The following is a 25,323-nucleotide window of genomic DNA, read 5'->3' on the forward strand; positions in this document are numbered from 1 at the left end:
CTTATGTTTAGCTGCATTGGCCTTCTGCTGTGCTTGCTTTAATGTGCTAGAGAAGAACAAAAAAAAAAAAAATAAATGCCAACAACTCGACTGACAGTACAGGCAATGACTTCTAACCACTCTACAAAAATAAATGTATTTTCATTTCAGAGATCTCAGCTTGCAGAACTGACCACTAGAATGGGCTTGTTCATCCACTTTCAATGATTATTTTTATTGGCAGAAAAAGATGAAAAAAAACCATATGCCTTCTGATGTTCATTTGCCTGAGTGATCAAAAAGAAACTGTGATAACTGAAGGAATTTGCTGATAAAACAACTGTCATTCTGAGGAGTATACTGTGTTGCAGGACTCAGAAGTAAAGTTTGGCCATAAGTCTTTGTGAACATACACATCATGGGATGTTTCAGACAGTGATAATGCCATTACATAGTGAGCTGACAATCTGTCGCTGGTTGAAGTGAATCTAATAGGGCAGTGAAGCTGCCTGATGAAATGCTAGTTTTCACAGAATAAATATTGTTTCTCTTATGAGCTCTATGGTCTAAGCAGGGAGGAAATGTAACTACTCCATATTAACAAGGAAATTCATGCCATTAAGTAGGAAAGTCTCATGTCAAATAAAAAAAAATAAAAGAAAATAAACAACCATAAGACCTCAATAGCTTCCAAAGTACAAGAATTCATTCCTCTCCAAAGAATGTAAACTGGAACCATTGCCAAAATTTTAGTAAATACAGTCATAGATTCATATTGTTAGAGTTGCATAGTATCTCTTTTGATCTAACACTGGCTGACTTTATAGACAGAGAGATTAAGTTTCCAGTAATTTTTAAGGTACCAACCAGCATCCAAGGACACTGGTGGTATGGCTATTGGTACTGCCATTCTGAACTTGGACTTCCTTGACTATTATAGCTGCATTTTCAAACTCATTAGTGAGTCCGTTTCTTCTCAAAGTAAGGAAGTAAACTGCATCCTTTGCAACAGTCTACATTTTTGTTGAGCTCCACAGTGTTTAGATGGAAGGATGTGAGTTTCTATTCAGGATCATTTTCCTTTTCACAGATCATACTCATCATGTCATATGTCAGTGAGGGAGAAAAATAACATGATTAAGGTACCATTGAAACAAAAAGATAAATAGAAACTTCTGTTATTTTTTTCCAAGCTCACTTTTAAACCATTCTAAGTAGGCTGTATTAACATCACAACAGAGAATGACAGAAAGTTATTCTTCATACTGGGAAGAGGAAAAAATTAAAATGAAAGTGAATAACAGGTAAAGGCATAAAGTCAGGAGAAAGGAGAAAGATGTAATTATTTCTTTTACCTGTTTCTCTGTCAGAATTACTCTACCCAAGAGTTGATTTTCAAGACCTTTCATGGTCACAGTAAAGTCAATGATGGAGGTTCGAGCGCTAATTTCAGGAGAGTAACCTGGATTTGGTAGTTTTGTGGTAATGTAAAGTCTGAAGCCATTCATCACATCTACTTCTCTGTCACCAACTTTCACCTTAAGGAAAGCATGAAAAAGAAGTCTTGAGACATGAAGGGCCAGTGCACATTCTTTCAGGTACCACATGTAGAAATAAATGTATTTTTCTATTCAAAAGAAGAAACGTACGGCTTAGAATTACAGGTCTAATGCAATGAATTTGTTGAGAATATCCATGAAACACTTTAACTGATAAGTTAACATATTCCGTCTATTCTGGTTAACACATCCCAAATTAAGAACACAACAGCAAGCAAATGGGAATCTTGGTACTTTCTTCACTTAAAAGTAACCATAAACAAAGAGATAAGAAACAGTATATGTCAAGTGTTATTATTATGTTAATATGTTAAATTAATTATATGTGAACTTAAACTCTACTTTGCATTATTGTTAATCGAGTGTAAATGTCTTTTAACATTTTAGAGGCTTATATTTAACAGGTGCTATTTCATGGAGGACAGAGAGGATGCTGTTACAATGATAAGGTTTGTTTTTACCTTATTGGTGGAACCGGATTTAATGAAATTTCTTTCCAAAATATTATCTAATGCTGGGTCAAGCTCTTCACCAACATCTTCTATCAAGAGAGGTCTTCCGAGAGAAAGGCTGTCTTCTAAGTGATTTCTAAAATACTTGTGATTCAAAGAAGTGATCTAAAAATACAATTATGGAGCTATATGGTAAGTTTTGTCCTGATACCAAACATTTTGCCTGTTTTACATTTAAAGATGTCATTTTTTCAGATAAATTACTAACAAGAACAGTCCTATAGCTTAATAAATGCAAAGACTGTGACTACAATAGATTATTAGTTTCAACGTATTATATTTTAAGACATCACTGAATGCAAAGTGCTAATTTTCAACTGCGAGAGTAAAACAACACTCAGTGAGTAAAGTTTCAACATCCTATGAGTGCAATGAGACCAGAAATTCATAGAGCATTTTATTAGCCACAACCTTATCTTGGTTAATTTCCTCAAGCCTAACTGCAGCAAAGCCAATTCCAAAATTAGAGCTTTTCCACTGAAAATTAATATTGTATACTGAATAAGCCAATAAGTAGCCTTTCCTTTAAAAAATAATTCTACAGAAAATTGTGATTAATTTTCAACATGTATACAAAGCACATTCAGCTCAGCTTGTTTACAGCTACAAAGTTAGTCTAATCATCTGTTTTTCTCCTTTTTATCATGACTAGCTAGGCAACCATTTCAAGTTTCATACTGACAGAAGAATCAATAGTAATGACAGGAATATCCTATTACCCTCAGATCTGATTCATTATCATCCATCAAACTCCTCTGTCTTTTTTAGGGATAGCTTTTTATAAAAATTGATTGCAGCAAACAAGGATTTTCTTCCTTGTACTTTCCCGTTTGATTTGGTGCATCTTGCCTCAAACTATATGCTGGGGTAACACTGTATTCACTACATTTGCAGAATATTTTGCATGGATTAGACATCCATGCTAAGAGAGAACAAATTATCAATAGTTTTTGATTACAAAAAGATAACAATACCATGCTTTGCATTCTTATTTTAAAACATTCATTTGAACTTGCACTAATCATTTTTTTTTCTCATGTTTTTAGTATTCTGGAACTGTGCTTGAGCCCTTACTAGACATTATCTATCCAGCTTGTTTTCCAGTAGTTCATAATAAAAATGAATTCATTACACCAACTGAGCAACTTGTATTATTAACTTTCCACATATACGCTTTCATATTTAGCCAAGTCATTAGTCTACAAAAATATATCCCAAGATGTCCTTTCTCACATAAAAACTGCTTTTAATTATTATTTGAATCACAGATTTGCCACTTTTTGTCAGCTGAGAGTTTATAGAAGCTATGAAATCACAAACATTCCTATTACCTGAAGTTCATTTTTGCCTTCCTTGTTCTTAAGCCAAGTTTTACCCTGTGCCTGTGGATCAATTAATAAAGGATAACGAGATGCCTTAGTGGCAATAATTCCATTCTGTATGGATAAGTCATCATTTGGTAATCCTTGCAGGCTCCATTCACTAATAGTAGCAGCATCAGTCAACATTTCTATGAGGTTCAGGTTGTTACCAAAGGGAATTTTTCGAGCTTTCATTTCCTTTTGCCAATCATTAAATAGCAGATTGCGGAACTCTTCATTAAAAGGACCAGAGTAGGATAGAAATGCTGTAGCCAACAGCACATCTCCTGAAAAAAAAAAAAAAAAAGGAAGTGAAACAAAAAGAAAAGGGAAAGGAAAATAAATGAAGAAAAAGAAAAAATTAATCTAAATTTTTAAATTCTATTCATGATGGAGACTCTTCCTTCTCAAGTTTTTAATGTTTTTGATAATAAGTGGAAGAATGTACTTTGGCCCATGCAGATGACAAGTGAGCTTCTTTCCCCAGGATCATTATGTAGTAAAGCAATCATGCATTTCACTTGTTAACATATTTACATTACCTTTTCAGTGCAACTCTAGGAATCAAGAGAAGAATATGTTAATACTACATATATATATGTTGGTTTTACGTGGCAAGGTTTTGATAGCAGGGAATTGCTGGGACAGCCTCATCCCCAAAACAGACAGTAAAACTCGCTCCAGCAACTCCATTGCTATTGCATTTCCAAGCGTTTATTTATAAAATTAAAAATTACTTCTATGAAATAAAAGTTTCATGAACATTACTAACTGTATTTCAGGTTGCTGACATCTAGATATAGAATATTAGTGTTCATTTCCTCCATGTATATTCTGTTATACAAATTTTACTGGTACTTTCTAACACATCATTCTATGGACTACTGACTACAAACATCAGTCAAGTTAAAATATCAGTGTCACAAGTATGTACTGCATCTTATGCAAGTAGCATCTTCTGCACAGCATAAAAAGAGCATCGTATTGTAGGGTTTATTTAAACATAGACTTCAGCCTGATTGCAGACTTCTAGCTGTGTTTAAAAAGAAAAATTAATAATGATTGCTTCAATTTTAGCAGTGAGAAACTTGAACCACAAAGGAAACATTCAAAATTTCAAATGTTTTTAGTTTCACTACACATTACAATTAAATCAACTAATTTTCTTCCAAGATGGACAAGCATGGACAAATGCTTACCCACTAGCCTCTTGGTTTGCAAGGCAAATTCCTTACTCTGTTTCGTCCATCTCTCTTTTTCACCTGCTAAGCCACTTATTAGACTTGAAGCTGTTTGCATTTTATGCCGGCAACGATCAGCATCTTCAAGCAAAGCCTATATAAAACCGTGAAACAAGAAATACAGTTTACAGCTATGTATCTGATAGGATGGAAAAATCTCTACATCTAATGAAACCAGTACAACAGTGCAAAAATTTATTTTCAGTTACATATAGTATCACTTTACAGATTTGGAGGGAAAGTAAGAGGAAAAAAAGATCATTAGAACATACAAGGAACACCTGCCATAAATATGGTTCAGCCTTTTAGTGTTTCTTCTCAAACTTTCATGTTGGCACATATATACAAGCACAGGTGATTAAGCCTGTTACCTATTAGTTATGGGAAAATCTGCTCAGCAGTTCAAATATATTATGTGTTGATATCATATATTAATGAAATTTGATGTTATAGTACTGGACACCAAAATAGCACAAATAAAATACGTTTTGAAGGAGTGGGAGAGAGAGGAGGAAGAGAGAGAGGGATCCAGAGAGGAAGTATCCAACCACTCTTTTCCACTGTCTATCAATGCTTTTTCCAAGGAATAATGAAGAGTTATGAGAGAAAACGTATATCTCTCAAAGCAAGGGTGGCAGCCATCTGTAACAGTGTCTTTTCTACAAGGATATGTTCACCTGTTTTTCTCTCATGGCTTTTTCATACTCTGCCTGTACAATATCTAATTCTTCTTGCTTTGCACTCAGTTCTTCTTGAGCATTCTGCAGATCCAACATAGCAGTGGTTAGGCGGTTCTCCTGGATTGCTAAATTAGCCTGTGAAGCAAATAAGTAAAATAAGTACATTCTCACATACAACATCTCAAAGCATTTGCTATAATGTATGTCAAAGAGAGCTTCACTGCACTGTATTTGAAAATAAATAGAGATTTCATGATTCCTTAAAATCTTTTATTTTATTTAATTTCTGCAATAAACTAACTCCTTGCAGGGAGCTGTAATTAGTTTCTCTCATGTAAAGTAGAAAAATCAATTAAAAAATTTCAGGACAAACCAGCCCTGTCCCATCTGATACAAAACTTGGTCTGAACTGGCCTTTAGAAAAACCAGCATCACCAAAAGTTTATACCTAGTCTACTGAAAGAGACTACTGCTAGCAACAATTCTTCCTCTAGGTAACTCCCATTACAGCTACTGCATATCAAAATCATGCCTGACCAGGTTCTTCCTGACTTTCGTTCTTACCTTCTAATGACTATTCAGGCCTGTTTTTCCCTAACGCTGATGAATAAAGTCTCTGTACAGTCTCTTTAGATCTTGAGGTTTTTCTTACTTAAGATAAAGCAATTGCAACTGTGAATTATACTGGATGGCTACTTCAGAGGCATAAAACAGCATAATCTATTTAATGATCTTTACAGCCTACAAGGAGTAGTACATTTGATGCATATTTCATTGTAGGGTTAATATTTTCAACATAATAAATTCCTATAGAGGTGTGCAGTAATTGGAATAAGACAACTGATGTTTCCAGCAGGTGAAATCCTCAGCTGCACTCGGGTAGGAAGGAGAAGGAGCAAAAGTATACGTATATGTCACTCTGATTAACAGTTACCTTTAAGGGTAATACTTCTTTGTTGATGGAAAAAAATACAGCCATAGCTTTGGTCCATGAACAAAGCCCAGCAATATTCCCACATACTCTCTTAGCTGTCTCAATGTTGTAGTCCACCATTTCAAAATAAGGGCTCAAAAGCTCTACCACTTCTTCATTAATTGTGTCCTTTGGAAATTGCTAAAATAAAAGAATGTAATATACAAATAATACAAGTAAACTATGCAAATATTAATTTTAGTGCAAACAAAACAATGCAATGCTAATTAAAAACAGCTAATATGAAATTGTCTGTCTCGTGCATATCTGGACTGCCAAATACATTCTACTCTGTTTTTTTTTCTTATAAAATTGAAGAAGTTTGCCTTCCTTTCCGATCATCTTCATCTTACCTGTTGACGTTACACAACAGGCAGTCAAGTAAAAAATATCACTAAGATTCTGTTTGAAATTCGATTTCCCTTAATACTGAATAGCTAAAAATCTTCTAAAAGAGAGGATTAATGGACACACATTCTATGAGATAGTCCTTTCAAAAAGTAGCCAGCTATCTTCCCTGTAAATTACCTTATCGCATTAGTACCATGTGTTTCAATTTTAATTGTTTTGGCAGCTTATCTTTTCAAAATAATGCCTTATCTATTTTCATCCCCATAGCTTCCAACTTTGTACTAGAAATTTATTTTGATCACCAAATGTTCAATTCAATTATCTATCTTCAAAGACTTATTTACAAAGTATAATAAAAGTATACCATCAAAAATGAAAAATAGCTGTTCCCTGTGCATAAACATTAAGACACTGAAGACTTTCAGTAAATAAAAATTCTCACGAGTAGATGAAACATGAACATCATACAAATAACATCCACAGTACTACTAACCATACAAAGTTGGTCAAGACCATTCATCTGTGATTTCCCACTGTACCAGAGACATATTAAGTAAACTCAGTGTGATTAGAAATGTAGAAATTTCTACTATCTAGAAGGGATTTTTTAACCAAAATATACACTTCAAGATAACATAATTCCTCCAAATGCAGAAATCAGATTATTATGTTCAGTGGTACAGCATAACATATAAGCAATTCTCAGAGTAGATTAGTACTAATATTAGTAGTTTAAAACATGAAGTAGCATAGATTTATTCACCAAAAACTCATTCCATTTCCACAGACATGATATAAAGCTGAAAATCCCTAATATAAAAAACTTCTGATTTTATCCATCCTATCACTTATATTTTTTATGCCACTAAACAAGTTACAATGCTCAAAAGTTAGAGGGAAAAAATAGATTTTCCAATTAGCTTTAAGCAAACATGTAAATAATAACTGTTCAAATGCTGAAAGCTTTGAGCCATTTGTCATTGAAGTTAATTTCATTTCCTTACTTACAAAAACCTATAACTGACTCATGATTTGAGTTTTATTTCATTATATCATACATTCAAGCCCTTGACATTTCAGATCTCTCGTGTACCTGATTTCCCATGCACAGTCATTCTCCTAGAAACACAAAAGGAAATACTTTTCCCTATTTTCTTAGGTTAAAATAATATTAAACAGGTTACACAAATACCTGTAGGTTCTGTAAAAAGTTCCCTGCTGTCATCAGTTTCAAAGATTCCTGCCATGATGGGGTGGTACAGCTCTTCTCCTGATCAATTTTTACACTGTTCAGTTTTCGTTGGAAAAGCAGTAACACACAGTCCATGATACGCATAATAAGGTGAGGAGGTCGACCAAGTGTTCGGACCGTGGCAATATCTGCAGGCTTTATTGTCTACAAAATTAAAACAAAAGACAAAGCAAATACTGTTATTATTTATTAAATAAGAAAAAGATCACCAACAGCATTAATGAACTTCAGAAGAAGAAACTTTCTGATTTAAAACAATTTTATCTCTCAGAGGCATGAATCTGTACATACCCTTCAACTATAATTTCTATAATTTGATTACTTTCTCATAGCAACTGCTAAGAAACAGCAGCACAGCCATCTCATAGCAACACCTAAATTCTTAAAATGACTCCATCCTAGCAAGACAGCAATATTTTGAAATTTTATCTTATTTTTGTATTTTAATGTAAACTTATTCACAAGAAACTCAGTCTAGAAAGAAAAATGTATTCTGTTGCTAATTGTTAAATGACGTTGAAGGAAGGGAACCAGTGAGAAGGCCACATACATATATATCATTGCATCCTGTGCTTAATTATTCTGGAGAAGTTCCTGATGTAGAAATAAGTCCTTGAGAAAATTAAATACATCATAATAATGTATGAAACCTGTGTCATATTTAATATGGCAAAGTCAGTCAAGGGTGCAAATCTAACACCATTACCTGTGCACTCAGTTACTGGCAGATTATCAACCAGCAGTACAATATATATCAACCAGAGTTTCAATTGAAAACTAAAATTGGTAATTTGCTGAACAACTGATTGCCCATTTTGGGTTTGGCATTTGAGTGGGAAAAGAGAAACAAACTAAATCTAAACAACCCCAAGATAAATATATCTATTTGCATACATCTTCTTCCCATCAAGGAGTTACACAGAACATCTGAAACCTTACATGTTTTCAAAAAAGCACACCTTCTTTAGGTGGAGAAAATTTTATACTCAGTCCAAGGTTTTAGTACCAACCTGTAAGGCTGCTTCTGCCTCCGCCAAAGCAGGTTTAGCAGCTTCTAACTTTTCTTCAGCAATGGCTTTATCAACTGAGATGCTGTCCACAATAACTTGGGCTTTGTCTTTCACTTTCTGAACTTCAGCCTTCACCTTTTCAGCAGCCTGTGCTTTTACAGTAACTTCCTTCAATACCTAATGAGAAAATTCACAATCAGCATACTAAAGAAAATACCTCACTGGAAGAATCTATATTTTCATTGTAACATTTGATGTGTTTAATTCAATTTCCAGAACCAGAAAGTTTAAAAAAAAAGATGGGTTTTCCTGTCACTTTTTAAGCTTGCTTCTGTCATCGCTTCTTTTCCACAACCTAAGGTCCTTTTACACAAAATAGATAGATAGATAGATAGATAGATAGATAGATAGATAGATATAGATAGATAAAAATAAAAATTAAAAAAAAAAAGTACAATATACTTTAATGTCTGTACATACCATGTCAGCTTTTTCATTGGCAATCTGAAGTTCCTTTTCTTTTATCTCCAGCTCTTTGCTTAGAGCAGCCACTGACTCAGAGGCCTCTTTCAACTTTTCCAGCCCAGTATTAACTCTGCAGTTAAATAAAAATAGGAAGAGTACACAATTTCTCATGTAATTTACATTCTCCTTTCCAAATCATTTCATTACTAGAATGAATCAGATGGATTTAATACCAAAAGATGTCTTACAACAAATGAAAAAATAAATAATCTTCAGAAACTTCCACACACACTTCTGTTGTTTTCAGAATCAAGAAAGTAAATAAACAGTTCTCTCAAAAAGCCCATATGAAATGTTCCACACTTCTAACTCAAAGTGAATACCTTTATTATCACATTAAAATCCTATGTATGGGTTCCATTTATGTCCTGAAATTTCTCAAATCACTATTTCATGTTTGACAAGGATATTCAAAAGGTTAATGAAATCAAAACTTCAAAATCAAGACCAAGCAAGAGAGTTTAGCAAGAAAATAGCACTAGGATAACACTTCTCTCATTAAAATGCCTTCAACAGTTGATTTATTTATTTATAATCAAAATCTAAGTACTCATAAACAGGCTCTTCAAACAAGTTTAATTGTAAGCTAGGAAAACACACATTTGGAACAGAAGAGGCAGAAAGAATTACAAATGTAGCAACTACAAAGTCTAAGCAGGAAAGGAATAAGTTAAAAAAATACCTAACAGAATAAGACTAACATATTCTGGAGTCCTTCAGTCCATGCAATTAAGGTGACGTGAAACCAATTGAAGAGTATGGAATATCTGGTACATTTTAACTTCAGAATGTGTAAGGCTGGGCCAGATGTCTCCCAGTTTTATGAGTCTTCACTGATACCATGAAGATTACTAATTCAATTTGACTTTGAAGCCAAAGAGTGTTTCAAAGTGAAACAAGTTAGTCTGAGTATTTCTTAAAGATTTTTAAAATTTTGTGCTGGTCTTTCACAATCAAGAAGATAAGTTTTCATAAGGGTGATGCCAACTGATACACTTAGAATTTCACATTCTGTGTGAGTATTTCTCACAGAACATTAAATCTGCAAACAGACTGTAGTTTGATGAAGTGTTTGAAAAGAAGAATTAATATATCAAAAACACTTAAAAATCCATAAGCAAAGGTTAAACAATCTAAGTTACACTATGTGATGACAAAAATAAAAATGCCAAGGTTCTTTTTACCTGTTCATATCAGAAAAATATAACTGTTCAGCAGGAAAACAGAAATTGTTGTCAGGTAAACTGAATTTTATCATGAATTTGTATGATAACATGCAAATGTCTTCCTTTATTCATTAAAAACACATGTTAATGATTTATAATCATCTCCTTCCACCATGTTCTTCAGTGCATCACTAACCTTGAGTCTTCAAGCTATGTGTCAACAGCATCTCTAATATTTGTTCAAGTAACACTTTTACACTATTTTAGGAAACTTAAAAGAAAACTTTTGCTATGCAACAAGACCAGGCAGGCATTGAAATAAGTACCTGACAACTTATCTATCTGAGGGAGAAAACAATAAAAAGACAGCAGTAATCTGAGCAGTATACCTGTTTGCAAATATCTGCAGTTCTGCACGTTTTTCTTCATATGTAATTTTATAACCCTGAATAAAAGACAGATAGGATTTGGGAGTCACATGTGTAGAACGTCTATATCTTTGAAAGTAATCAGAACACTTCTCTGCCACTCCATCCTGGAATGAGCCCATGCACTGCACAATTTCTTTCTTTGTCTCAGCAGTACAGTCCATATCATATGAGGACAGGAAATGTTCAGATACTTCGAAAAAGAAGAAAAGCATAAATGTAAGTAAATGTTCTGTAAGTACTTTTAGTCTGTAAACAAGGCAATCAATATACACACTACATAACATGACAAGCAGAAGTGTTTCACCGAACTTAAATCTTCATTTGCTAAAAGAAATTAATCCTTCCACCACTTATGTATATTTAACTCAATACATGCCTAAACTTTAAACAGAACTACACTTAACACCTCTCCATCCAATATTTTGTTATTTAAATGATAGTACTGATTACACCATAATAGCTCCAGAGAATGCCTCTGGAAGTAAAATCTTTATGCTGAAGTTATTGGCATTCTGAGATTCATCTTATCAGTGTCCTCTATAAATTTAATTTTGAACATAAAGAAGAATTACTAATTTACTGACAGCTGTGACATGGGAAATGCTTTTACATTGCATCAGTAAGATACAATGTCAAGCTCAGATAGATTCTGAAACCCCGGTGTTCATCAACCTGCACCTGCATATTCTTAATTATTACATACATCTCTGTAAAATACATATAGCCAAGGATATGGTACCCTTTAATCTCCCAAACGTGCACCTACTTCTCTATGAACCTGTCCAAGTGCCTAGCTACCATAAATTGGGTAACAGCCTCCCTCTGTATGTCTCATTACAGGCATAGTCATCAATTTTCTTTGGTGGTATTTTGCTTTCTTTAATAATGCTTTAAGTCATTGTTAAGGAGAATTTTTCTTCTTCATAGCCTTTCTTCTGTCAAAAACATGTCAGCTGTTTAATACAGCAAGAAGAAAGCATTTATATTTAATTTTTGAACTAAGTAAATTTTGCTGGAAAAACAAGACTAGCTTGCATTCAAACATTTAAAAGAACTTAATTATCCTGAATCTCAGGATTAAATCTGCAAAGAAAAAACCTACACCTACCAGCCACTAAGGCATCCTTTGGCCACCGGCTGAACCAATCTATAGTGCATCCAGAAATGAGAGCAGGGAACTTTAAGGCCCTGTTTCGGAACTTTTCACCTACTGGTGAAAAGCAAAGAACTACATGAAGGTTCTGACGAACTCGAGTCATGAAGTAGTCATACAGAATCTCAATGGTTGGAGGTCTACGTGGATGTTCCTTCTTGAAGGTGGGTGTGAGGTCACTAAGGATTTCATCTATTTCATCACGAGCAAATAAGTTTGACACCTTTGAGAAAAGAGAAGGTTTTTTCACACTATAGGAGATGACCCAAAAGAGAATATATAAACATATGATTGATTTAATACATAGCCTTTCAGGAATGCTCATTTCAGATACAGAAGTTCTTAGGACCCAGCCCACTTTTTAAAGTGAGAACTTTTTTTCTGAAGTGGCTCCATTAAACACATTGAAATCTAACTTGCTGTAAAAGTAAAATCTGTTCTTCCATGTGAAAAAATAAAACGAAAATAAAAATAAAATAAATATGCAATCAAAAAAAGCCATGCAACCCATTCTGAACCCACTCTGAAAAACTAACGACAAATTAATGAGATTTTTAATCTTATATAGTTTTATTAAGCATCAGTGATGTTCCCTAAGTTGTATTTTTTTTTAATTTTTTTTAATTGTTATCATGTCCTGGGCAGCTTATCAACACTTAGGAGGGTTAACTTAACTCAACACTTAGACAGTTTCTCTGAACGTATGATGATGCACATTCATTAAAATAGATTCAGTTATTTTGCTTCAGGATTATAAAATTAAAAAGGCAATTAAAAAGATCATGAGAATGTATCCTACCTCTCCTGATGATAGAACATTATTCAAGTATTCCAAGAAAGACTCATCTTTGACCTCATTGTCTGTAAATAGAAAACATATGCCCTTCCCCTGCAATCCTGAAGTTCTGTACAGAAGCTTCAGATCTTCCATCAAGTTTGAAGTGTTGTATGATCTACAGAAGAAGAACTGCATTAATGTTCATTCCCTTTAAAACAGACTTCTAGGTAAAGCAAAAATAAATAGAAAACTTAAATAAGAAGTAATTTCTTGGAACACTGTGGATAGATACCATCTACAAATACATACAGTACAGTGCAGGGTACTGTATAAAGAGACAATGTAATGATAACTTTACACTGTCAGTATTCCTCAGTCAGTGAAACATATGAAAAATTTTACTTCTCCAAAGAAGATAAAAGCTTAGACTCATCACTGAAAATCAATCAATCAATCAAATCAAAGTCTGAAAGGTTATCACGACTTTACACTTCAGGCCAGGCACATCTAACCTGCAGCCCACAATCCACATGCAGTCCAGCTCAGTTCACAATGTGACCCTCACCTCCCAGACACAGGACATGGGGAAGGCACAGTGCAGTGCTGACAAATAATATGGCACTGTGCTTAATTTGCAAGGAAATCATGTCAGTTTTCAAAGATTACAATTTTAAAGGACATTATAAGCAGAAATATTTCACCAAATCTGATGCATATCAAGGAATGCTTCATAAAGACAAAATAGCAGAGCTGATAAAAGTGTATCATTTCAAAAAAATAATTTAAAAAACAACAACAACAAAAACAAACAAACAAACAAACAAACCGGATTTGTCTAAAATCTGCCTCACCAGACTGTAAATAGGTGAACTGTAGAAGTCAGAAAAAATTATCAAAAACAAAACAAAACAAACAAACAAAAAAATCAAAAGATTAAAGCTGCTATTTTTAAACATTATGCTTTGGCAGTAGATTAAAGTACTGATGTTACAGATACAGCTCAACTTGTCATTTTCATTAGAGGCACTGACAACAAATGCAATGATACTGAATAAATGGCTTATTTGGTGCCACTGAAAGACGTAACTGTATCTCCTGATTTGTATGAAGCAGTAAAAAAAAATAAAGCAATTTTCTTTAACCTTTGTCATCATATTTGGTGGCTACTTATATCTAGACAGCTACTGATGGTGCAAGGTTGGACAACCATGAGCAAGGCAATAGTGCTCACCCTATGTTGACTGAGAGCCCATATTTAGTTATAGGAGAACTTCAGTAAGTACTTAGTTGCTTAAATTTTAGTTTACACTCACCGAGTTAACATGATCTGGAATGTATCATAGCCAGCTATAAATGATGCTAGTCTTGTCAAGCTCTGCTTTCCTGAGCCACCGACTCCAACTAAAAGAGCATTTCCACGAGGAGTACGAATCACTCGAGAAATCTGTATAAGATTGGAGTCATTTATTGTTAAAATGTGCAACAGTTACAGACCCAAAAATCCAGTGCTACTGCAATAAGAAAATTATATTAGAAATGCAGAACAAACCAAAATTTTAAATTCGCACTCAAAGATTCTATACTACTATTAAAATACCCTATGAGAATTTTCACTTTGAAATATTTTCTGTAAACCTTCCAATAGTAACCACTCTACTCCATCACTACAAACTTTCAGTTATCAACAGAACTGCATTTCACACTACCAAGAAGCACAAACAAACCTCAGAAGTGACAGGCTACCACAGAATGAAAGATTATTAAAATTGGGAATTAAATTACAGTTTCCCTCATACAAAACCCCTGGACAACTTCAGTAAGACTCTAACCTTCTTCATCATAGCCAAATAGATAAGTTATACCAGAGCTAGTAAATTCAGGAAGAACTGCACTCTCCTCAGTAGGTAAGTATACGGCCTTTATTATCAATATTCTTATCAGCATAAATATTTGTTATCTGTGGAAAACTCCACAAATAGATCCCCCTCTCTTTCCCACTTTGTGTTTTTTTTTTTTTTAAAGAAAAAGGTAGTAGATATAGACTACTCCACATTTCTCTTTGGTTCTTGACAGTGCACTGTAAACAAACACTCTGAAATTCAGAGCAAGTGCATTTTCAGTGCTGTGTAATGCATGCTGAACCTGTTCCACTGTCCACAGTCAAAAACCACTAGAAAATCTATAGATAGGTAGAAGATATTGTCCTATGCTGAGAAAATGTGCCACTAGCTCACGATAGGACCTTGCTCCACATCCCATCAAGTGCAATGGGAAGACATTTGCAGCACAGAGCAGTCTGTGCTCATTTCTGGAACAGCACAGAGCCCGCACCCAACCAGATGATTAGCAGCCAGTTTCCTCTGCACAAGCAATGATGAACAGCACTGGTTCCTGATCTCTATTCTCCAATGATTCTCTGGTGCCCTTATAATCTCATCACACCAACAAGCAGTTTGAGATATTTACTTGCATTTCCAGTAACTGACTTTTTTTCACATTAAAAATAGGCACATAACCTTCCCACAGTGTTCAATCATATATGTCATTTATTTAGCTCAACATACTTTTTTACTTTTTTTCCATAGGTTAATGTTTAAAAGAAAAAAGTAAAATCAAATACAAAGGCTTCTAAGCATAGATAGTATTTAATCCGAGAAAGTAAAACAGGTTTGAATACTACCTTTGGAATACTACTGATCACTTCAATTATGTCTTCTTTTCCTGGCAGAGGCACACAGACTGTAAATTCCAAAGCTTTGTTCTCTGGTCATGATATTATTCAACCTTAACTCATTTAAGTGATGCCATGTCAGCTCAGAATAGGCGTTACCTTAACTGTGTTCATCCATCTTTCTCTTAGAGGCTGTCTGAAGTCTCACTAAAGTGTAGAGCTCAGAGCTGGCAAGCTGTAAACATTGCTTTCAAGAATATGGGATAAGAAAAGCACTATCTAATTATTTTATCCAAGAGAGTGCTAAGATAATATTGCCAGCAGTTATCACCTTACTAACCAAAGAAGAGATTCTTTAAGACAGAAAAGATAGGTTAAAAAAAAAACAAAAACCACAGAAAGATAGGAATAAAGCAGAAATGCAATGCAAGAGCAAGTGCAATGATAATTTAACAATCTACATAAAGAATCTATGAGCAGAACATCATCTATTTTGGAGGTAAGATCTAAAAACAAAAAGTCCAACCTGATGAACTGACAGGACTCCCAACTAATGTTCAGTTATTAAGTTTTTATAAGAAATACCAAAAATCTCACTCTGTCACTGAGAAATGGTAGTTTTTCTCAGTTAAAATAAATAAATAAATAAAAATAAGGAAAAAGAAAAACCTGCTCTTCTTTTGTAAGAAGCCTATTCTATGTGAACAATCCTATCAAGTGGAGCTGTGCTAAAATACTATGGTAAAGTTCAGTCTATATTCAGAGGAATTTTAAAAGAAGTGAGCATAGTGGGGATCTACAAAGGAAGTTTGGAGTACATTTATTCCTACTCTGCTGTGCATATTCCTTTATCAGCAGCCAATTATGTCCTAACTTGATTTTTATTTCACTCATTCCAAAGAAAGGATTGGATCTTAGGAGAATTAATAAGAAATGTTGAGAATGAGTTAGAATACTTCAGAACATAATCTCACTAGACATAAAAGACAGATAAAAAATCCATCTGAAGAAGAGCTGAGTTTTTAATACTTGGTCAGAAGGTAAAAGACAAAATAGCAAAAAATAACCTACTTCAATCATAGAAGTAATGTACCTTGATTTGTGCATACCTTCATTCATTTTGAAACACAATCAAATTCATATGTGCTGAGGACAAGTGAAAAACAGCAACTGCAATAAATTTTAAATCAAGATTGTACCTTTACTAAGTGAATCATAGCATCCTCAAAGAAAACCATGTCCATTCCAGTGCCACGGACATTCTCATTATATGTTTGTAAAAACATATTTAAACGATTCCGTAGCTGATGAAAGCAGTAAACTGGCTCATAAATTTTGGAAATCCTTAAATCAACTTCTGATTTTTCACCTAGAGCAAAAAGCATGCAATGAAACTTCAGCAGTTTAAATGACTGAGTAGGGACAAGTAAGGGAAGTTAAATGAAAGTCTCTGCGCATTCAAAACTAGGTTTATAATACATAATATTTCACATTAGATATACATATGACAGTGCTGCCTATACTTTCCTATACAGAACAATAAAGTTCAGCTACTTAATTCTTAAAAACCAGCAAAAAGTAACTGTCCTTCTTTCTCTGCCTCCGAAAACATGAATAGTGAAAATTTAAAAATAATGTAGATGCTAGAAGCAACAGTAGCAGCAGAGAATAAAGGTAAATAAATACAGCACAGTCTCACATTTCCACTCACAGGTGTCAGTCATGCCTAAAGGAGACCTGCCTTTCCTTAGTCAAAACTGTTCCAGGATAGGAACAATAGGATCACAGAATGACTGAGTTTGGAAGTGACTTCAGAGGCAATCTGGTCAAAAACCTAGCTCAGTTAGGGCCACTTAGAGCTCAGGACCATGTCTAGATGGCTTTTCAGCATCTGAATATTTGAATATCGAATAATCCAGATGTAAATAACTTTCTTAAAAGTTGAATTAGACATTTAAACAACTTATTCAGATACTGGTAAGAAACTAATAAGGAATACTGCAAGGTGCTAAACAATACTGCTGTTTTTACATTTTTGAACCATTTAAGAGAATGATGCAAGTTTAATCCTGTTCCTTCAGTTTTAATATTAATGAAAAAAGACAGCGTGATCAAGTACCAAGCCTAAGAAAGGGCAGACATTTAAATTATTTACGGAAGCAGCAATGGAAATACATTGTTTTAAACTCCTCTCTAGCTCTCAGAATTACAACTACTACACTGCAATATCAAAACTTGCGAAACTAACACGTTTGAACAGCTTGAGGGTGGTAGAATTCTAGCACCTCTGACAATTTTTGTGCAGCTATGGTTTGAAGGTTGATGTTTGGATTACTTCATTTCAGGTCTCTCAGGCACAAATACATTAAAAACCAAACACATACAGGGCATGTCTATCAACTTATCGCTAGCCTGAGCACAACATTATTCAAAATTGATGTTAGATGCATTCTGAGCTCTATGCATTTAAGAGCTCAGAAACCCTCTTCTGGCTGTTATATTTCATCATAATGAGCAATACTAAATTCCATTACAGGGACAATTAAAACAAAATTACCACTTTTATGCTTATCTCATAAAGCTAAAACAGGAAGAGGCTCTCAAGACTGCCAAACATACTGAAAACAAAACATACCCTTTCTAAACAGAGGCCTTCTACTTTGTAACAAAAGTTAGTCTGTGAAATACATGCTACTATTCACATTCATTTTTCAGATTAATGTAATGCTTTCTAGTTTAAATTTCCACATTAAAAGTCACTCCTCAGTCTCTCAGTATGTATTCTGACTTACATTTCAGTCCTTTCTATATTCTCAGTTTCCATGTAATTTAAAAATGTATTTGGCTACCTTCTCACACCAGACTGATTTCTATTTGCATTTGATTTTTTAACTGAAAGATTTCCTATCCTTTGCTCTACTTTTGTCACTCCTTTCAACTTTAATTATCCAAGCAGAGATTTAAGTGTCCTTTAACCAGCTATGCCAATCTTTCATTGCTTCCACTACCCATAAATACAATGACATGAACAGATAATTGAATCATCCAACAGTTTAATAATGACTTTCACCAAATTTACCAAAAATCTGTTTTCTGTTCTTTTTTATCTACTGAGAAATACTCCCGGGTTATTTAGCTAGCTGGGTCTGCAGCACAATTCTTATTTAAAAACAATAAACAAGAGTATTGTTATAATCCAGATGGATAATCCAAGAAGTTTTACTAGTATTCCGGGAATTTTGAAATAATACTAATTCATTACTAACTAATATATTGTGTACTTTCTAAAAAGTACTGGGTAAGCTCAAAGTCACTATTCATACATCAGATCTCTGTTTTAGCTAGAGTGCTAGGTTTTATCTAGTGCTGAAACCCAACTTAAATTACTCGTGCAACACTTCTTTCACCATTTCAGAATAAGAAATTCGTATTTGTTATTTGCCACTTTTATGCACCTTGATGGAAATGGAAACAAGACCCTTCTACACAGATTCTCTGGACATAAACGTGGAGTTAAAATCTACACAGATTCTCTGGATATAAATGTGGAGTTAAAATACAATAAGCATGTTCCAACAAATGGTAATATATGCAATGTATGTAGTATCTCTATATGTAATATATGTCATATCTATCTTCGAAGTCACTGGACAAGACAGCCACACTCAAAACATATGTAAAATTTATGTATTTTTTAATCCTATCCCTTTCCACAATGCCACTACAATGACTGCCAGAGCCCATCTTACCAGTTCTTTGAGGTACATCCCTTAGGAAGTCAACAAAGAATGCATCAATTTCAGGATTCAGCAAAGTTGTCTTTCCTTCAAATTCCTCCTCAATGAGTTTTGTCACAGCTCTGTCAAACCACTTTACATCTTCCAAGGTTGTGAAACGATCAGCAATAACACTCTTACATTCATGCTTCCACAATTTTATCAGTACCTTTAAAAAAACAAAACAAACAATCAAAAAAAGCCACCATGACATCAATCAGGTGAGACTTGCCAATAAAGCTATGTCAATTAAAAGATTTGTTTTTTAAATATTTTTTTCAATCGTACTAAAATAGGAAAAGAAACAGTGTTACATTTCGTTTTAATCAGGAGAGAGATATTAGACATCTCATTTTCAACCCAATAAAGTTTTAATTTTATAATCAGTTAACTGTACAAAAAGCCTTTATCTAGTATTCCCAACAAGAGCATATGTAACTATTTAGGATTTTATTTCCTTAGCCTTAAGACAAGCTCTATGCATGGGAACAAGTGTTTGTACATCAATAAAACATTTTTGTAACTAATTACTGTCTAAGTGGAAGTGAGGCAAAAATAATAGCATCACAGCATGGTAAGTTCACACCAAATTCAGAAGTGTAGATGTCACTCCCAGTAACAAATCAAAACCAGAGAAAAAAAGACTGTATAGTGGTTTATGTTATTATTTCACCAAATTCACTGCACTTTTCAAATCCTTCTATTTGATCAGAGGACGGAAAAGAAAACCTAACAGGTTACTAATTCTAGTAGCACTGGTTTTAATCCTATACAACTACCATGCAGAAGCAGAAAAAACTCCAAGTACTTCTTGAAGAACTCATTTGAGCCTACAATAATTCCTATACCTGATGCATATTAAATCAAGTCACAGAACTGCTACATAAATTCATACAGATCTTGAACAATATTTACATGTAAAATCACATTAGGGCTATTTATTTTTAGTTTTGGAAATTAAAATCAATTCTAACAATCCAATTTTAGATGAAGTAGAAGGCAGGAGCTTGCTTATTCAACAAGTAGGAAATTACACTAAATATTATGTGATTGTTTAGCCCAGATATAAGACTTTTTTTTTTTTCTGTGATTATCATAACCACTGCTTTTCCAGTATTTCATTTTTTACTACTCAAAAGACTAGATTCCTTTTTTTTTTTTTTTTTTTTCAACCAAGAGACATGCCTTTTCAAAGAATTAAAATAAAAGTGAGCTGTTTGTCATAAATTTCTTTGCTCCTACTTTTAAATAAGCATTAATTAGTAATGGTACAAGCAGATAGAAGCTAAGCCTCTTCTGTCAAAAAAGTTCAGCTTACCGTCATGAAATGAAGTTCTCATTTCAGGTGGCACTATAAAAATCTGGACAAAAATGTTACCTCAAAAAAAGCTGAAAAATGTTTTTCAGTCAAAAATGACTTTTTTCTAATGTAATTTTAATGCCACCTAATTACACATTACCTAATTATGCGCTAACTATGACAAAACCACTGATGCGCTGTACTTACCTTTGGTTCATTAATCACTTCTGATGTAGTGTTCAGCATTCCTTGCCAAATTCTTGAGAGATCTCGAAGGTTGAAGACATAATGGAACTTGGCAGGTGTGGGCAGCATTTTCAGCTTGGTAATCTGCCACAGCCTGCGGGTCAGCGGCACTAGCTTGGCTACAGTTTCTTTTACATCTTCTGAAAATCCTCGCTCACTACAGTAGTGTCCTTCTCCAATTACACCTTTGGAGAAGAAAATTGCCAAATGACAGGTTTTCTAAAACACATTACTGCAACATCAAGGGCTATGATCTTATTTTAACTTGTTGAATAGGCTTCCCGTCTTCCTTTCTCTAATCTTGACTTACTTGGTGTTACAGCATCTTGTGCCACAAACACACCAGACATTTAGCTCTTACAAAGTGTTTGTATAGTGAATCACTTCACTGAGACCACTCTGATCCTGCCTTTTTGAGAAAGCCTGGTCACAGTCACTAGCACCTTGCTCTTAGCACCAATAGCACCTTCACAATTCTACAGCATTGTCATCAAAACAAGAAGAGGCTTTCATACCATTTCTTCTTAACTCTGGCATACATTTGTATATAGATTTTGAGGTCTACCAGTTTACAGATAATTAAGTTGCAGGTGCAGAGAGATTACGGAAGGAAAATGTGCTGGTAAGCAAACTAGAGAGGGACTAAGCTTTGTTGTTAATAATAATGTTTATACATAGAGGATAAGATGAAAAAAAAAAAAAAAACAAAAAAAAACCAACTCATATTTTCAAAAATTGGATGGATACAAAGCTAATTTTTCTTTACCAAAAATTTTGTCAATAGAAGAATTAGAAGGCAGAGTGCAGTTGAACACAGAAAACTGTCTCTTGAGTCTCTGTGGAATGTCATTGCGACCTCCTCCAGGATGGATCATGGCAGCCAAAAACTGAATGTCCACAATGCTGGTAAATTCTCCTGGCTTTTCCAGATTATATAGTCCGTTCTGTTCCATAAGCTGCCTAACTGCCTCATTAGTGACCTGTAAAAAAGCAGACAGTATGAAATAGAACACAAGAAAATGGAATAGAAAGCATCCACCTGTACTTGAATCTCCTAATAAAGAATATAAATATTAATTTCTCCCTAAAGCTCCCTCTTTTGTGTTTGTTCCTGTAGAAAAAATGCACTGCTAGGAATAAGCATATTTAGACTGTCCTTTTCACCGATAATATCTATGAGGAATAATCCCATTGGAAGAAGAGAATTCCTGACTTAAAATTAATCCCTCATATCTCATTTGAGCCTCACTTGAATACTGCATGATTTCCAACACAACAGTACTGGAAACAGTTCCAATACTTCTCCCTTTTAAAATAAAGTTTCCAGTTTCCTCAAGGCCAACCTCATGTATCTTCCCATTTTGTATCTGATACCGAGCATTTTGATGAAACTTCCATGTGTAGCACCACAAATATGGTTTCTCAAACTGCAAACACTGAATTATTTCCATTGAGAGCAATGCAAGATTCCTTTCTTCAGACACAGATGAAGCCCCCTGCTTTATCTTATACAGAGTATATTATGGGAGCATATTTCTCCAGAAATTCTAACATTTAGTTTCCAATGTAGTATACTTCAGAAGTACCTTGTCAATGCAGATAATGATTACTTCAATTTTTTTCAAAAGCAGACAGTTCTTATCTGTCACAATATTTTAATTATCACCTACACAGTCAATTTGCTATCATGATTTGTGTGCCAAAAGGCTTTTTTCCTAACTGAATTTTTTCGATGTTGTGAGTAATAAATAAATATCACTAAAAAAGTTTTAAAACTATACAGACATGTTTCAAGAAGTACCTAACAGTCTAATTGAGCCCTCAGTTCTAGGGTCAGTTTTTAGCAGTGATCTGGATGGAGGATTGGAGTGCATCCTCAGTAGATTTGCTGATGATATTAAACTGGGAGGTGCTGTTGACTCCCTGGAGGAACAAGAGGCCTTGCAGAGGGATCTAGACAGATTGGAACACTGGGTGATTAGCAACAGCATGAACTACAATGATGGAAAATGACAAGTTTTATTCCTAGGTCAGAGTAATGCCAGATACAGGCACAGATGGGAGATGAGTGGCTAGAGAGCAGCTCAGCAGGAAGGGATCTGGAGTTGCTGGTGACAGCAGCTCAGCATGAGCCAGCAGTGTGCCCTGGCAGCCAAGAGGCAAGCTACATTCTGGTGTGCATTAACCACAGCACAGTCAGCCAACCAGAAGAGATGATTCTTCCACTGTATTTCGTGTTGGTGTTGCCTTGACAATGGTATTTAATATTGTGTGTAGTTGTGGCCACTACAATACCAAGAGGATGTTAGGATCCTTTAAAGTGTCCAGAGGAAGACACCAGAGCTAGTATCACAGTATCACAGTCTTGTGCGAGTTGGAAGGGACCTTAGAGATCATCAAGTCCAACCCCCGGGATTCGAGCCTCCTGTGTAGCAGAGTGGCACTTCTACCACTTGCGCCACTGGGGGGATTCCAGTGTTGCAAAGTGGCGTACTTAACCACTGCGCCACCGGAGGCACTCACTAGTAATGAGGCTGAAGGCACAATCTGTGAGGAGATGCTGAGGACAATACGCTATCCATCCTGGAGAAAGAGGAGGCTAAGAGGAGACCTCACTGCTCCCTGCATCTCGCTGAGGAGGGAAAGCAGAGGGAGGTACCAGGCTCTGCTCTTGGCCAATGATGGCAGAAAGGGAAGGGCACAGGGCTGCTTGAAAGGAGGTTCAGACTGTGCATTCTAAACTTTTTTTTATCAAGAGGGTAGTCAAATGCTGAAACAGGCTTCCTAGAGAGGTATCTGTCAGTGCTCAAGAGGAATTTGGATAATGCTCTCAGTAATATGCTTTTTTACTCCCTATTGCCTGACTGAAAAGCCATTTTATAGTGTAACAAAGAAAGGAAGAAAATAACCTTTCCCATCTTCTTTTCTCTTTTAGAAAACTAACCTGATCTCCCCATTCATTTATTATGGGCATATTCACATCATCAATGAAGACTGTCATCTTTTTGCCTGCAGGCGGACCATATGTTGTGCCCATGCGCTTGTCCACATAACTTTCTATTGTGCGCTGTTAAAATACAATTATTAAATAAAAAAAAAATTAAAAAGAGCCATAGTTTTTCCATATGAGTCACTCATTTAACCATATTACAGGTAATTATATAGTAAGATTTCTGTTACACAAAGGAGTTTTTCAAAGGAAAACTTAAACAACACATGTGCTAGAGGTAATTGCAGTAATCGAACTGGAACATCTGGAATGTCACACTATACCATTAGGTTGGTATAAAATTTTCCAAATATTTAGTTTAGATGACCGTGCCTCAGTTTCATAGTTTTGAAACCATCTCAAATTATTTTCCAGTTTCAAACTTATCAGTTTGCTGACCCTCTCAGTTTTCGAATGGTATTTTAACACATAATTAACAATCTTGTTTGTGACTAATGCAAAGAAATGAGAATTCGTGAGGCTTAATTTTGCATATGCAAACCCTGCAAAGCACTGAGAGATGTTGCAATTTCTGTGATGCTAATGAGAATAATAAATTGTATGCATTATCTTCAGTTACATTTGTATTCTACTGAACTATTTTGTAGTCCATGTAGTTGTGTAGGACCTTAAACAAACATTGCATCCACACCTAAGGTTTCCAGTTCTTCCAATTCTGAATTTCTGTTTTGTGAATTACTAGTTGGATAGTGAGAGCTCCAACAAAGCTGTTAGCTCTACTTTTTGACTTATTCAATCAAATAGTACAAAATATAACACTTCTAATGAACTTTAAGAATTTTTTATTGTGATACATATTCATTCATGTCAGTTCAGCCACCTGCTAGCATCTGTAATACTGAATAGGACAAATTAAGTATCTGTTAATACTGAAAGACTAAACTAATAATCTGTCAGATTTGACAGAAGTGAATCTTGATGACCTTTCCATTAGACATCAATATACCGCATAAAATCATAAGGTGATAATTATATTCATACATGTAAACTGAATTGACTTAATGAAATAATTTTTATTATTTTTTTAGAAGCATGCTTTCCACCACCATTTTTTTCAGCTTCTCACTATGCAGCCAGCTTACAAGATGACACCTCAGGCTCAGCACTTCTGCTTACAGCACAGACAGTGCTTAGGTTAGGCAAACAGAAACACTAAAAATATTTACTAGATATATGTGGATAGTAGGTTAATGAATCTTGAAATAAATCTAAGTAGTTCAGCAGAAATTTGGACAGGCAGTACAATTCAGGATTTAAGTATTCATTGTTCTGTTTAGAGCAGCTGTGCTGCATGTGTTACTTTTTTAATGAGTAACGTAATTTACTTCAAATTGCAGACAGCACAGACT

The 25,323-nt window shown here is 34.6% G+C and overlaps 1 protein-coding gene across 1 annotated transcript in view; it reads right to left on the reverse strand.

Moving 5' to 3' along the window:
• DNAH5 (dynein axonemal heavy chain 5) overlaps nt 1-25,323 on the reverse strand; it is a 116,677-nt gene that overhangs the window by 19,043 nt on the left and 72,311 nt on the right. Inside the window, exons 51-68 of the mRNA XM_032442468.1 lie at nt 23,909-24,031; nt 21,731-21,944; nt 20,926-21,149; nt 19,392-19,587; nt 16,842-17,011; nt 14,285-14,415; nt 12,993-13,146; nt 12,149-12,416; nt 10,999-11,230; nt 9,399-9,513; nt 8,919-9,095; nt 7,849-8,052; nt 6,267-6,446; nt 5,330-5,467; nt 4,611-4,746; nt 3,382-3,698; nt 2,000-2,155; nt 1,335-1,517 (exon numbers count right to left, since the gene is read on the reverse strand). Of these exons, the coding sequence (XP_032298359.1) occupies nt 1,335-1,517; nt 2,000-2,155; nt 3,382-3,698; nt 4,611-4,746; nt 5,330-5,467; nt 6,267-6,446; nt 7,849-8,052; nt 8,919-9,095; nt 9,399-9,513; nt 10,999-11,230; nt 12,149-12,416; nt 12,993-13,146; nt 14,285-14,415; nt 16,842-17,011; nt 19,392-19,587; nt 20,926-21,149; nt 21,731-21,944; nt 23,909-24,031 (3,318 nt within the window). The remainder of the gene's footprint in view (nt 1-1,334; nt 1,518-1,999; nt 2,156-3,381; nt 3,699-4,610; nt 4,747-5,329; nt 5,468-6,266; nt 6,447-7,848; nt 8,053-8,918; nt 9,096-9,398; nt 9,514-10,998; nt 11,231-12,148; nt 12,417-12,992; nt 13,147-14,284; nt 14,416-16,841; nt 17,012-19,391; nt 19,588-20,925; nt 21,150-21,730; nt 21,945-23,908; nt 24,032-25,323) is intronic.

This window comes from Coturnix japonica, chromosome 2 (genome assembly GCF_001577835.2).
Source record: "Coturnix japonica isolate 7356 chromosome 2, Coturnix japonica 2.1, whole genome shotgun sequence".
NCBI lineage: Eukaryota > Metazoa > Chordata > Aves > Galliformes > Phasianidae > Coturnix > Coturnix japonica.